The sequence below is a fragment of the Nycticebus coucang genome, chromosome 23 (assembly GCF_027406575.1).
Source record: "Nycticebus coucang isolate mNycCou1 chromosome 23, mNycCou1.pri, whole genome shotgun sequence".
Taxonomy (NCBI): domain Eukaryota; kingdom Metazoa; phylum Chordata; class Mammalia; order Primates; family Lorisidae; genus Nycticebus; species Nycticebus coucang.
Window position 1 is genome coordinate 11,645,048 of NC_069802.1, and position 16,200 is coordinate 11,661,247.

Genomic DNA, 16,200 nt, shown 5'->3' on the forward strand with positions numbered 1-16,200 from the left:
GCTGTGACCCCATGGCACTCTTCCGAGGGCTACAAAGTGAGACTCTTGTCTCTAAAAAAAAATTTATTCAACTTGTTTGTACAGTGTACTGCTGACTGAAAAGTATTTGCCAATTTTAAACACCTAGGCGTTTATTTCTCTGTTACCTTGTGTTGACTGATGATTTTGGATATATTGTATACTGTGAATCATTTTAGGATTATAAATAACTCATCCACTAGGCTATAAATTTTACTAGATAAAAAACAGAAGTGAGCAAACAGCTGAGACATCCGATATAATTTTTTTTCTAGTTAACATCTCAGACACAATTTTTGTAATTTCACACTAGACCTCAAAATTACAGCATTTCTATTATTTGTGAAAGGTTAAAGACAATAGAAGTGTATCTAAATTTTTATTCTAACAATACGAATAGGCAGTTACACTCAAACAGAAGCTGAATTCTAGGTATAAATGTTCTTTTGCAAGGTACATCTTAAAATTTGCTTAAGTCCAGAGAGATTTTTATTCTACAACTTGATTTTTACATCAATAAAATCTTAGATATAACAATACAGATGAAGAAACAATTTAATTTGTATTGAAATAAATATTAAGACATACAAAGCACACACAGAGAAAAAGGGTCACAGTAAATTACAAGTAGAGGCATTATTTCACTCAATCACCAAAGAAAGCCCTTGATACTTCCAATTTCACACCATTAAATTTATCATTCCTGCTGATTTAAGCAGAACACAAAACAAATATGGATCCCAGGGCTTACTTTCACAGGTACCAGCATGGATAATTTACTACAGTGATCCGATTTGGAAATCAGTAGGGACCAGTAAATCGCTGCATAAAAGAAAGAGTGAATGAGGTCCTTTTTCCTTAGTGTCAGCAGGCTATGATTATTATGTTTATTAGATTTTCTTGAAAGGACTTCACATTTTCTCAAATATGCAGGCGAAGTATATTTCCCCTCTGAGCCCTACATTAACATTTATGTGCTTTGGTCTTGAATACAGGGGAATGATGAATTTTTCAATTTATTTTATAAATTTATATAGTCTGTATAGTGCTGGCCCGAAGAATGTAACTCCCCAACCTGTACAATACTAGATATTAAAAATCGATTCAAGAAAAGTTACTAAGAAATGCTGACACACTGTGTATACAAATTTTTTAGTTCAATATATCCCATTATATAAAGCACCAGAAGTAATGCATTTATAAATCAAGCAGTTTTTATGACTTTGTTTCTAATCTCTGCTACCCTTTTACATTTGTTCCATTATCTACACATCATAAATGTTACCTGGCAATGACTTTGCCCATTTGGTCTTAACTTACAAATATGCATGTTAAGGCAAAAATTAATGTCAAATGTAATTGTCCTATCTTAACGTTACAAAGGAAAACAGTAAATGTTTGGAATTAAGCTGTCATGAAGCAAGAAAAAAAGGTTAGTTTCAAAGTGCAGAGCCTATCAAAAAAAAGCAGCTTTGGAAGGCTATGAAGGAAAAAAATGATTCTTAGGCTTTTCTCATGGAATATGAGCTAACTGTTTAGATCCCAGCAAAGATATCCATCTACAATATTTTTCCTCATTTTCTAAGAAAGGAATCAGCTTTAGATTAAAAAAATACTGTACTTTTATCTCATCACATCAACTCAAATTTAGTGCAGGTCAGATTTTCTATAAGCACAAGACAGGAAAGACTATATGTAGTTAATCTCAGACACGGGAATAAAGTCCTTCTAAAGAAAACTCATAAATACCACTTTAGAACGTAAGTATTTCCTGGAATAACTATTACCAGGAAGCCTCTCAAACTTTTGGCAGCTCCTTATTCTGAATAAGACTCAATAGCTTTCTACCCTAAATAGAAGAAGACTGCTCATTTAAACAATTTCTGGTAATAACTTCTGGATTTATATAGGTATGTCTTTGGTATACTACAGACTATTTGCTGACTATTTGCTGATCTACTATATGAGCATTCATATAGCTTCTATGGAATTCTCCTAATTCTAGAGAATTTCAAAAAGGTGTTAAGATAAACTAGTTGTCTACGCAACTCAAACTTAATTTTCCAATCTACCTACCATTCCTGATACAGTATCCCAAAATTTCAACATATTTTACTGTGAAAAGTCTACATTTTAAAAAAGATTGAACTGGACTTATCTAGTATATCTACAAAGTGATGATGACAAATTTGAAGGATCATTTTTCTACACAACAGAAGACGAAGAACACATTTATACTGGTGTGTTCAGGCACTCACTTGGTATGAAAAGACAGGAGAGACCTGATCTGAATGATGCCACATCCCAATTGGGGCCTATTTTACTGTTTTCCTAGACAGTCCATATCAACAAGGGTATTTCTTTTGAATACCAGTATTTACAAAGTGTACCCACAGTAAATACTTACTAAATATCTGTTCAATATTGAATGATTATACATTTAAAAGGGTCATGAAATTCAGATCCTTCGTTTTATGACTGACATAACCTTAGTGGCATTTAACCTTCCAACACAGCCTGTGAAAACGGTGGTTGGGGGGCTACTCGAGGAAAAAGCACCATCTGTTGATTTCAAACATAACTGAGGCTTTCATTTCTGAGTATCAAAAATTAGTCTAATTTAGGGGACAGCTTTGAGGGAGCAGATCCTAAGAAGGATCTGCTTAGGGCTGTGGTGGGAGGTGTTAGATCAACTTACTAATCAAAGTAAATTCCTTAGCATTAGTTAAATGTCTTTACCTCAATTCCTCAAAATTAATTTCATTTATTCTGATCTAAAGCTTTTTTTTTTTAAAGCCTTTCAATTCTTCCAAATTAAATTTCTTTTTTTTTTTTTTAAGAGACAGAGTCTCATTTCGTCACCCTTGGGAGAGTGCCATAGCATCACAGCTCACAGCAACCTCCAGTTCTTGGGCTTAGGAGATTCTCTTGCCTCAGCCTCCCCACTAGCTGGCACTACAGGCACCTGCCACAGCGCCTGGCTATTTTTTTTGTTGCAGTTTGGTCTGGGCCAGGTTCGAACCCACCACTCTTGGTATATGGGGCTGGCAACCTACTCACTGAGCCACAGGAGCTGCCCCCAAATTTAATTTTTTCAAAAAGTTAGCTTTCTAGGCTGGGCATGGTGGCTAATGCCTGTAATCCTAGCACTCTGGGAGGCCAAGGCAAGCCGTTGCCTGAGTTCAGGAGTTCAAGACCAGACCGAGGAAGGAGTGAGACCCAATCTCTTAAAAAAAAAAAAAAAGAAAGCCAGGCCTGGTGGTGGGTGCCTATAGTCCAGCTACTGGGGAAGCTAAGGCAGGATTACACTGAGCCCAAGAGTTTGAGGTTGCTATGATCTATGATGCCAGGGCACTCTACCAAGGGCAACAAAGTAAGACTCTGTCTCAAAAAAAAAAAAAAAAGTTAGCTTTCTCTCTTGCTTTCTTCCAGGAGCATCTACCTCAGAGCATTTTATTCTACAAAAATTTAAATATGAACTGTATTTAAGAAATTTCTCCTTAGACAGCTGTTAAATAGTTTAATAGTTACCAGATATACAAAAGGAATATAGAATCCTTGCTAGAATAAAGTAGGTTTTGTATGAGACTTCTACTTGTTCAAGGCTTAATATTCAGAAGTATCAGAACAGCAGCATTATACTACTTCCTGAAGAATTAAACATCTGGACTTAAATCAAATTCTTTTAAACCTGTAAGTAAAAATACATTCAGGTATGCAGAAGAGTTACTTCCTCCCACTGCTTTCATTGCTTATACTGTTATTATATTCCTTTAATTTAAATTTCACAGATGTACATGCAACACAATAATTTCAGGTGCCAAATTTGCTGGCTGCAAATATTTATACTGCAGGATTTGCAGCAAGTTCATGCAACCGAAACATCTTGAAATGCTCAAATTGTAATATTTATTTTTTTGTGAGTTTAAGAGTGTTTAAATTATATATTAAGCCCTCCTTTAAGAAGCAAATTTGTTTTCCTTCAGTCTAAATATCAGCATATCAGAAATATAATCCTATTGTGTGATAAAAAGCCTTGATTTAACGCAGAGTGTTTTATATTGTAGTGATTTTACTGAAAATCCTTTTCATTAAAACCAACATAAACTGGCTGGAAGCGAGGGCTCACGACTCTAATCCTAGCACTCTGGGAGGCCGAGGCGGGAGGATCCCTGGAGTTCAGGCAATTGAGATCAGCCCTGAGCAAAAGTGAGACCCCATCTCTACAAAAAAATAGAAAAAATTATCAGGTTGTTGTGGTAGGTGCCTGTAGTCCTAGCTACTCAGGAAGCTGAGACAAGCGGATCCCTTGAACTCAGGAGTTTGAGGTTGTTGTGGTATAGGCTGATGCCATGGCACTTTAGCCTGGGCAACAGAGTGAGACTGTTTCAAAGGAACAAAACAAAACAAAAACCCCCAACCCCAACATGAATTATTTCCTTTAAAGAAATCTTTCAAAATAAAGAGGAAAAACTCAAACCAGAAACATACTTACATAAATCTTTAAAAGTAAAAGACAATCATAGTAAAAATAGGGGACACAAAAAGAAAACAAAAAAATGGAAAAACTGGTGAAATTTAAGTTGTGTTCTTTAGTTAATATTGTGCTAGGGTTAATTTCTTACTTTGGATACACATTCTACTAAAATTATGTAAGATGTTAACACACATATCCAAAATGGATATGCAAGAACTCTGTACATTTTTCAAACTCTTCTGTAAATGTAAAATTACCAGGATAAAACAAATTACAGAGAAAACACCCCCAATAACTCCAAAACAAGCCTTCAGCTGCCAAAATTTCCTGATACAATTCTAGACTCAATTTTTAAAAACATAATTAGAAATCAGTAGTATGTTTACTTAACATTGTAATCACTTTATTGCTCTAGAAAGGTCAGTATTTAAAGCCATCAGATTACATGTATAGTGATAATGAGGCTAACCAGACATGCACAAAATCAACTGCGTATCAGGAGGCTGCTTCTCCAACTTAGTGGATAAATACTACAAAAATAGTTGGTTCTAGTTGAGCTATCAAGTAGAATTTTTCTTGTAATCTACCTTAAGTATAGAATCTTTCTGAAGATTAGGAAATTGAACAAAAAGAAAACTGATGTTACTGATAAGTTATTAATAAATGTATCTGAGAAATCCAAATTACATGCAGAGGAAATTGGTTACAAAACCACCGTCACTTAATACTAAAATTGTGCAATGTTTTAAACATTTCCAATCATGCGAAAGTAATGAGGATCAGCATGAATTTCATGAAAGAATTTATGGGAGCTCAATGAACAGAACACATTATACAACCCAAATCACAGTTGTATAATATATCAAATTCCCCCAAATTTGTGTATTACAAGACTGAAATGCCATTATTCCCCCACAGGTTCTCCCCCAGTCCCATTCCCAATTAGCTTACCTATAAACCTTTCCATTTAACCTCTAAATTAGATTTGATATTTAAATATGTAATCTACAGGATGCTTTTCTTTTTTTTTGTAGAGACAGAGTCTCACTTTATCACCCTCGGTAGAGTGCCATGGCATCACACAACTCACAGCAACCTCCAACTCCTGGGCTGAAGCGATTCTCTTGCCTCAGCCTCCCCAGCAGCTGGGACTACAGGCGCCCACCACAACGCCCAGCTATTTTTTGGTTTGCAGTTCAGCTGGGGCCGGGTTTGAACCCGCCACCCTCGGTATATGGGGCCGGCGCCCTACTGACTGAGCCACAGGCGCCGCCCTACAGGATGCTTTTCATTATTACTTCAGAATAGACACAAGTATAGTCAGATGATCAATCTTCAGTTACATTCCATTCAAAAGGCATCTAAACTGCTACAACTGTCTTTAAAAATTCAAGCCTAAGAAACTGAGAAAATTTCCTGTCAGGAATCTGAACTAGGTAATTCTATGAATTACAATAATACTAATTACCTATGTGTCCACATTGTAAAAGAAGGACTTCCTATTTGAAAAATGTTACTCAGTGGGTCTATGAAAGGAAATCTGTGTTACTGCTTTTTAATGTAAAATGGTTAGGTGACCCCAAGTATTTATTTATCCAATTGGATAAAAGGCTTATAAATTGAGTCTTTTAAAAAATACTCAAAGCCAGAGCAGGAATCATAGAAATAAAATTTTAGGTCAGAGCGTAAGGTACATATAGAATTCAGCAGCACAAAGTCAATTCAGTAACAATTTGAAGTTAAATATAGGGGGAAGTGCTTCCGTTAAAATCATGAACCAAAATTACTAAATGGAAAAATACTGTCTCAAAATCTACTAATTCTCATGTTAATTATTATCATAACTCATGCCAGATATAAATTAGGTTACTAACTACACAGAAAATTTAGAGTTATTTTTACCAGAGAAATAAATGTATTTCATGATGTAGGCACAACAGTATCTAAAAAAAAAAAAAAAAAAAATTGGTAATTTTTATCACAAGATACAAACTTCCTTAACCATTAGCAACACAGCATAGAAAAATTTACTCAAAACTTTTTAAGCTTGATTTAACATGCTAGGAAAATGATTATTTTTCCATTGAGATGCATTTATGTAACTTATGTAAATTGGATTGAGGTCAGTGTAACACTTGGAATTACAACCCCTAGCAGAAGTACCAGCTGCTAATAATGCTTGTATTGTATGTATAGCTTGACTGAATGTTAAACTATGCAACTGTTGGAGCCAATCTGCTTATAAAGGCAATGCTCTGGAGACAAAGTCTTCTCAGGAACAGTGGGCAGGCAGGTTTCATTATAATGTGTTCAACGACAATCCTCAGTTCATTAAACAAAGTCCTGTAAGATAAAATAGTTTTCTTTCAGAAACACAAGGAAAAAGCAACATATAGGCATACCCTGATTTGCTGCACCTCACTTTACTGCACTCCATAGATATTGCATTATTTTTTTTAACAAATTGAAGGATTGTGGCAACAGTGAGTAAAGCAAGACGACTCTAAGCACCATTTTCCCAACAGAATGTGCTCATTTCATGTCTCTCTGTCACGTTTCAGCAATTGTCACTATACTTCAGATGCTTTCATCATTATTATAACCATTATGGTGATCTGTGATTAGTGATCTTTGATGTGAGTATGGTAACTATTTCGGGACACCAGACTGTCCCGAAGTCATGAAGATGAAAAACTGTCGTGTGTGTTCATGAAGGAAATTAAAAATGCCACGCTGCTGAACGTTGATGAAAAACTGTCGCGTGTATCTGGCTGCTCCAAGAGACTGTTTCCTGTCTCTCTCTTTTCTCCTCAGACCTCCCTATTCCGTGAGATACAACTGTATTGAAACGGTGCAAATTAAAAACCCTACCATGGCCTCTAAGTGTTCATGTGAAAGGGGAAGAGTCAGACACCCCTCACTTTAAATCAAAACCTAGAAACGATTAAGCTAAGTGAACAAAGTATCTCTAACGCTGAGACAGGTTGAAAGCCAGGCCTCTAGTGCCAGTTAGCCAGGTTGTGAATGTGAAGGAAAAGTTCACGAAGGAAATTAAAAATCCATGCTGCTGAACGTTGATCAGCGTGTTGATTACACGGAGAAAGTTTTGGTGGACTCTATAAAAGATCAAACCAGCCACAATGTTCCCGTTTTCTGACAAAGTGCTGTTGCACATTAACAGACTATGGTATAGTGTGAATGTAACTTTTATATGCTCTGGGAAACCAAGAAATTCATGGGACTTGCTTTACTGTAATATTAACTTTATTGTGGTAGTCTGGAAATGAACCTACAGTATCTCCGAGGTATGCCTAGAATACTAAGCAAATGCTGATGAAGGAATGTACCATAGCCATTAACAAATTAGAGAAAATAAAAGAAATAACTAGAACGCACTGTATGGGCCACACAGAATACACACAATATAATTCTCAAACCCAACACCTGTGTCTCTGAGTAGAAACATTCGTTTAACAAGGCATTTAATAAATGCTACCTCTGACTACTGTGGTTAGGGATTATTTATTTTTTTTGTTTATAACTCCAGCAAATTAAAATAGTTTTTAAAAAGAGAACATGAAAAAATATACAATATGGTTAATCCCACCATTTCCCTAAATATACAAATCTCTCAGAGAGTTCCTCATGTGTAAAATTAAGAACACATACTTCATAGAATTGTAGTGAATTTTGTTGTTATTATTTTATTTTTTTTGAGACAGGGTCTTATTCTGTTGCCCAGGCTGGAGTGCAATGGGCACAGTGATAGCGTACTAACACCCTGAACTCCATCCTCCTGCCTCAGCCTCCACATAGCTAAGACAGATGCCCAACTAATTAAAAACTTTTTTTAAAGAGTTGGTATCCCGCTATGTTGCTCACATTGCTGGTACTGAACTCCTGGCCTCAAGCAATCCTCTGAACTTGGCCTTCCAAGTGCTGGGATTACAGACCTGAGGCACTGCACTTTAGCCTCAGTTGTGGTGAAGTTTAAATGTTTAAATGAGAGAATAGAGAAGATGCTCCATAAATGTTACTTCTTAGATCATTCTACTGTTTAAAATGTTTTTTGCCTTCAGACTAAAGCCCAACTCCTCAAGCTACCATCTACCAGCTTCCACAATCTGGTCTCAATCTAGTTTTCTATCTCATCTCCTGCTGGTCCCTGCCATAACTCCTGTCACTGATTTATGTCGCATGTTTGTGCACAAAACAGTTTATGGACTTTCCCTTTGCCTGAACTGTGCTTGTTGCCTATAAGGTACTCTTTATTACATACCATACACATCACATGTACATTCTACAGGCTAGTTATACACAAAAGCACATAGACTGTACTGTAACTTCTAAGTGATTTCAGGCATCACCAAGGGTAAGGGTAATTTCCATCTTATGTGCTGATTGAACCTGTGTAGAGATGCAGTAACTCCTATTCTACCTTTCTGTATCTTGTTTTACATTTATAGTTAGAAAAAAGAAATCTACTTTTTCAAAAGTCTTTAATATGCTCTCACACAAAGACAGGAATGATACTTGGAAAAATGAACACTTGCCCCAGTATTCTATGTACTAAATATCTTTCAAATCTGTTCCCTTTTTCTTTAATCATTGGATTAGTTCAGGCTCTAGACTAACAATCTCCAAACCGATGTATCCTTTTCTCCTTTTGGTGAGCCTGCAATTATTTCTCAAATATCATTATGGGGGTTCCCAACCCCTCCAATGTTACAATCTCCCTACCTCAAAATAAAATCCAGGTCCTTTCTACTATCTACCTTTCTGGGCAGAGATCATTGTCATTTCTTGGTATATGTCCTGAGCTCAAGTAACAGTTAACACTATTAGTGTGCTGAGCACTTTCAGGCACCCAGGGGCCTGAACTCAGACTCAGTCTTTAGAAGGAATGAAGCCTCAGTAGGTCAATAAAGTCAAATGGCTATTTCCTTTTTATTGAGACAGAGTCTCACTTTGTCGCTTTTGGTAGAGTGCCGTGATGTTATAGCTCACAGCAACCTCAAACTCTTGGGCTCAAGCAATTCTCTTGCCTCAGCCTCCCAAGTAGCTGGGACTACAAGCACCCACCACAACGCTTGCTATTTTTAGAGACGTGGTTTCGCTCTGGCTCAGGCTGGTCTCAAACCCATGAGCTCAGGCAATCCACCCACCTCGGCCTCCCAGAGTGCTAGGATTACAATCGTGAGCCACTGCACCAGGCCTGGCTATTTCTTTTATTACTGGCTCTATCACTGGCACAAAGTCACAGAGCAAGGGTGATAATAGAACTTTCAGCAACATTTATCAAAATGTTGTGTATCTGGGCTGTCCAAACAACAGACACCAACAATACATGGCTTCTGACCATTTCAACTGTGGTTAATCTCAAGAACTGAGTTTTAAATTTTATGAATTTTAATTAATTTAAATGGTTAGATGTGGCCAGTGTGCTGCATTGGACAACAAAGCCATGAACTATCTGCTCTAGACATCCACTGGTATCAGTCCCACCAACCTGAAAATAAATATCACAGTAAGTAAAAATGGTACAAACTGTGAATATAGGTGGCTTAAAACCTTTAAACAAAAAAAGTATAGTGCAGAAGATGTAGTTTTATAGCCTGTTTCTCCTTAGGTATAAGCTCAAATATTTTCTATTTCCTTTCCACTGTTTTGATTAAAATGTGTGCTTCTGAAAGATCCTGAAGATGCTTGGTGCACATTTGTGTTATTGTCATTTACTGCTATCCTTTCTTTTCAGCGTACTGAAAACTAAACTTCTAGACATACGGATATGATTTACAGTAACATGGAGAGAATGGAAGTGGAGAAGGAAATATATAGCAGCACAGAAAAATAAATTTGCTGGGCGGCGCCTGTGGCTCAGTGAGCAGGGCGCCAGCCCCATATACTGAGGGTGGCGGGTTCAAACCCAGCCCCGGCCAAACTGCAACAAAAAAATAGCCGGGCGTTGTGGCGGGCGCCTGTAGTCACAGCTACTCGGGAGGCTGAGGCAAGAGAATCGCCTAAGCCCAGGAGTTGGAGGTTGCTGTGAGCTGTGGCCATGGCACTCTACCGAGGGCAATAAAGTGAAACTCTTGTCTCTACAAAAAAAAAAAATATATATATATAAAAAAAAAAAAAGAAAAAGAAAAATAAATTTGCTGATGAAAAAAATGGATGTCAGGGAGGGGTTCAAGAAGATAATGTCTGAAATGGCCCAAAAAGAAAAAAGGCAAAAAACATGGAATCAAGCAAAAATGAATATTAATTTGCTACTAGAGACTGGCTATATTTCAGGCAGGATCACAAAAAGACACTGTTTAAAGGAGCACAAAAATGTCCTAAAAGGAGAATCAGATCATAGAATATGGAGAATAAACTACTGACAACTTCAGAGATTCGAAGTATTTTTTAAAAATACTACTTCACTTCACCTCCAGGAGGTTACCTCCTCTACCAATGAAGAAATTAAAATTTTAAATAACTTGCCTAAAGTCATACCTCTGGTTAATAATAGGTCAGCGTTCAGATTCAGTTCTTTTTACTATACTTGTGAAAATATAATATAGAGATCATTTTAATATACTCATTATTTCTGGCTGAATTCTACTATTAAAATAGAAAATAAAAACTATGTCAAAACAGTACCTGAATAACATTCAAAATACTACTAAAAATAGCTATTCATTTTAGCTGAATTACTCTAGTATTGGAGATCAGAATGCATAATTTAACATATATTAATCTAAACCTCCATTCCTAAAAACTATAGTAATTTCCTAAGATATTTCTGCTTCCCCATTTTTCTGCTCCAAAGTATTCTACACAAGGCTATCAGAATATTTTGACCATGTCCAAACTATCATGTCTCAGATACTTAATAGTTAAAATCCAAACTCCCACCCTTCTTACTCAAGAAGCTTTATTATATGGCTCCAATATACCTTTCTAATCTTAGCTCCATATCACCATTCATGATCCTCAGTAGAGTCAAATAAGTCTATCAGGGTCCTCAAGTAAGGCTTACACCTTCCTGCCTCTGAACTCTCACTTCTACGGTCTCCCTACCTACAATGTTCTCCCTATTATCGCCATCTATTCAAAGACTTTACTCATTCCAGAAAAAAGATGAAAGGGGTCCAGAAATATCTACAGATGGAATGATTTTTCCTTTGTAATTATTATTAATAAATACTTAGAAATACTTCAAAATCTATTTTGTGAAATCCCTTCTGTGGACTATAGCACTGATACAATAAAGCAAACCCGGTTAATTTTCTTATCTTATGTACTGGCTTGTGAATACTGTATCCTAAACTATTGTTCCTTTATTTTATTAATTGACATGTTTTTTTTTTTTTTAAGACAGAGCCTCAAGCTGTTGCCCTGGGTAGAGTGCTGTGCCATCACAGCTCACAGCAACCTCCAACTCCTGGGCTCAAGCGATTCTCCTGCCTCTGCCTCCCAAGTAACTGGGACTACAGGCGCCTGCCACAACGCCCAGCTATTTTTTTTTTGGTTGCAGCCGTCATTATTGCTTGGTGGGCCTGGGCTGGATTCGAACCTGCCAGCTCAGGTGTATGTGGCTGGCACCTTAGCCACTTGAGCCACAGGTGCCAAGCCTGACATGTGTTTTCGTTTCTTCAACTAGGAGAGTTCCTTGAGAATGGAACTTATGTTATATATATTTTTAAATTCCCAAAGTGCTTTAGAGGTGGTCAAGCTAACTCCAGTCTTAGTTTCTAAAAGGAAATAAAACTACATCCTCATCAACCCCAGTCACTTCTAAGGCCTAGAATTTAAATTCACAAAAACATTACTTGCTTCTAAATTCTAACATAATCAGCAAGAATTATAATTATTATACTTTTATAATACTCTGAACAAATAAAATTTAAACTAATCAAAAACTTACCGACAATATGGATTTCTTCGAGAGGAATATCGAAGAGTAAGGAATCTATAGTATATAAAAGGCTGGAGCAAACTTCCTTGACCACTGAAATAAACAAATACGAGGGTGATAAAGATACATTACCAATTCATATTCACACTGTCAAAACTTAAAAGCAATTCATCTGGAGGATACCTTTATTCATCAAAAGGTCATAGTAAAAGCATATCTAAATCCAAGTTATTCTTAAAAGGGCAATAAAAGAATATATGTGATTGGTAAAGTAAAATGCTACTGTTCAAATTTTTGTAAATGTATTCTTGTATGTACTACTTTAAAATTTTTTTTCTCTCTTCATGTCAGACTGGTAATGTGCTGAGGTCAAACAGTTTGAGGGAGGGACATTTGAAACTTGAGCATGAAGACCCCAATCCCCATGCTCATGAACTACAAAAGGATAAACCATGAAATTATAAAATACTAATTATTTTTTTTTTTTAATTTTTTTATTAAATCATAACTGTATACAATGATATGATTATGGGGCATCATACACTCACTTCATAAACCATTTGACACATTTTTATCACAGTGGTTAACATAGCCTTTCCGGCGTTATCTCAGTTACTGTGCCAAAACATTTAGTAAAATACTAATTAAATAAGAAAATGTTACATAAATAATTCCATAATTACCACAATTAATGAAATCAAGGTTTTCATTTTTTTTTGGAGACAGAGCCTCAAGCTGTTGCCTTGGGTAGAGTGCCATGGCATCACAGCTCATAGCAACCTCCAACTCCTGGGCTCAAGCAATTCTCCTGCCTCTGCCTCCGAAGTAGCTGGGACTACAGGTGCCTGCCACAACTGCCGGCTATTTTTTGATTGCAGCCATCATTGTTGTTTGGCGGTCTGGGCTGGATTCGAACCCACCAGCTCAGGTGTATGTGGCTGGCACCTTAGCCGCTTGAGTAGAGCGCCAGCCACATGCACTGAGGCTGGCAGGTTCGAGCCTGGCTTTATGGCAGGTGCCTGTAGTCCCAGCTACATGGGAGGCTGAGGCAAGAGAATCGCTTAGGCCCAGGAGTTTGAGGTTGCTATAAGCTGTGACACCACAGCATTCTACTGAGGGTGACATAGTGAGACTTTAAAGAAAAAAGATATTCACTGAAATAATCAGGTCAGGCGTCTATGGCTCAGTGGTTAGGGCACTAGACACATGTTCCTGGGCTGGTGGGCTCAAACCTGGCCCTGGCCTGCTAAACCAAAAAGAAAAAAAAAATAGCTGGGCGCCTGTAGTCCCAGCTATTTGGGAGGCTGAGGCAAGAGAATTGCTTGAGCCCAAGAGTCTGAAGTTACTGTGAGCTGTGATGCCACAGCACTTTACCGAGGGTGACAAAATGAGACTGTCTCAATTAAAAAAAAAAGAAAGAAAGAAAAAAGATATTCACTGAAATAACTACAAATAAAATGCAAAAACAGTCTACTGTGGACAGTAAGGTAGGAGGGTTAAATAACTTTTATTATGTTTATTCAATGGATTTAGGATGCCACTACTTAAAATCTTGTCTCAGCCACTCGAGTAGCGTGGGACTACAGGTGCCCACCACAACACCTGGCTAGTTTTTTTATTTTTAGTAGAGACAGGGATCTCCCTTTGCTCAGGCTGGTCTCAAACTCCTGAGCTCAAGTGATCCACCTGCCTCAGCCTTCCAGAGTGCTAAGATTACAGGTGTGAGCTACCATGCCGGACCCAAACTACACATATTATTACAACCATATTTTAAAATTAATTTTGGAGAAAATATATTAAGATGCTAAATGTTTTTTTTAGCAAGAGACAGAGTATCACTTTGTTGCCCTCAGTAGAGTGCTGTAGCGTCACAGCTCACAGCAATCTCCAGCTCTTGGGCTTAGCCAATTCTCTTGCCTCAGCCTCCCGAGTAGCTGGGACTACAGGCACCCGCCACAATGCCCAGCTATTTTTTTGTTGTTGTTGCAGTTTGGCCAGGGCCAGGTTGGAACCCACCACCCTTGGTATATGGGACCAGCGCCCTACTCACTAAGCCACAGGTGCCACCCTAAATGTGATTTTTTAAGTTAATTTTTTACCCTTTTACTTTCTCAAAAAATTTACAGAATTATAAACTTACTGCTAAATGCCATATCCTTTTCCTCCAATAAATAATTTGACAAATTTTAACTTTTTGAAGTGAGAAAGTAATACGCATTAATACAAAAAATATAAAGAGAAATTATTCACTTAAAAAATAAGTTTACAAGTTAGCACCTTCTTTAAAGTTATAGCACAATTTCTAAAACACCTTTCCAAAATTTATATACATTGTGTGTATGTGTATAATGATGAACACTAAAACAGCGTTCCCTTATAATCCACTGAATGTTTGATAACTCTAGGAGGGAGGTGGTATTATTATTCCTATTATTCCCAAGAAACTGAGACAGAAATCTATCTTACGTCCTTATGTATGCCCACATCACCCCAAAATATAAATGGGAAACATCATAGGCTGTTTGCCCAGCTATTTTTTTTTTTTTGCAGTTTTTGGCTGGGGCTAGGTTTGAACCTGCCACCTCCGGCATATGGGGCCGGTACCCTACTCCTTTGAGCCACAGGTGCCGCCCATGCCCAGCTATTTTTTGGTTGCAGTTGTCATTGTTGTTTAGCAGGCCGGGCCAGGGTTGAACCTACCACCTTTGGTGTATGTGGTCAGCGCCCTTCTCACTGAGCTACGGGCACTGAGCCTAGGCTGTTCTTAACTGACTTTCACTTACTATATCTTAGAGATCATCCCATATTGCAACACATAAATTACATTATCCTTTTTATAACTTTAAGTATTCCATCTTATGTTTCTACCTTTATGTAACAAGCTCCCTACTAAATATCTTGGGATGGCTCCAATCTATAGTTAGAAATAAAGCTACAATGATCATCCTTTTTAAGGGCAACGTGTTTGGAATGGTCATGATTTAAGATTGTTTTTCATTTTATAGCTTGGGTTATATTTAAGTTACATAATAAAGCATTAACAGCTTTTCCTATTAGGAATTAAGTGCAACTTTCTAAGCTGATTTTAATTTTAAAAAATTTCTCTATTTAGATACTTTTGATTGGGCGGTACCTGTGGCTGAAAGGAGTAGGGCGCCAGCCCCATATGCTGGAGGTGGGGGGTTCGAACCCAGCCTCAGCCAATAAATAAATAAATAAAATAAATACTTTTGATAAATTCTCGTCTCTTTAACCATAATCTTAAAAATTAAGATACTAAGTTTGTACATGAGAGTTTAAATGAAATGTTTAAGAAGCACAACTGAATTAATGTATCCAAATGAAGTTTTTGTCTAAGTTTTCATGACATCTCAGAATTTCATTAAAATTATCTTAAGCTGGGAGGTGCCTATGGCTCAAAGGAGCCAGGCTCCGGCCCCATGTGCCGGAGGTGGAGGGTTCAAACCCAGCCCTGGCCAAAAACTGCAAAAAAAAAAAAAAAAAAATCTTAAGCTTCCTTTCCTTTTGAATAAGCTAAGAAAATTATCTTAAGCTGACTTAATAAGCATAATAATTTTGCTTATTAAACAGAATATACAGGTTTCAGAATATAGACATCAATTATATCCATATGAACAACTAGTTTTGGTTTCTACCATTTTAACTATCACCCAGTTACATAAAACAAACATAGAATCTGGTATGACCCAAGAGTAGAATTAAGTGACTCAAGAAATAGAAAAATGGGCGGCGCCTGTGGCTCAGTGAGTAGGGCGCCGGCCCCATATGCCGAGGGTGGCGG

The 16,200-nt window shown here is 37.1% G+C and overlaps 1 protein-coding gene and 1 non-coding gene across 3 annotated transcripts in view; both read right to left on the minus strand.

Annotated features, from left to right (window-relative positions):
* Positions 1-491: 491 nt before the first annotated feature.
* TMEM33 (transmembrane protein 33) overlaps positions 492-16,200 on the minus strand; it is a 29,943-nt gene continuing 14,234 nt past the window's right edge. For both annotated transcript variants that reach the window (XM_053577474.1, XM_053577475.1), the window contains 2 exons: positions 12,408-12,491; positions 492-6,838 (listed from right to left, as the gene is read on the minus strand). In XM_053577474.1, the coding sequence (XP_053433449.1) occupies positions 6,709-6,838; positions 12,408-12,491 (214 nt within the window). In that variant the 3' untranslated portion in view covers positions 492-6,708. The remainder of the gene's footprint in view (positions 6,839-12,407; positions 12,492-16,200) is intronic.
* Positions 12,744-12,845, minus strand: LOC128576162 (small nucleolar RNA U13). The gene has a single exon (XR_008377273.1). It is a non-coding gene; the product is annotated as a small nucleolar RNA U13 (small nucleolar RNA).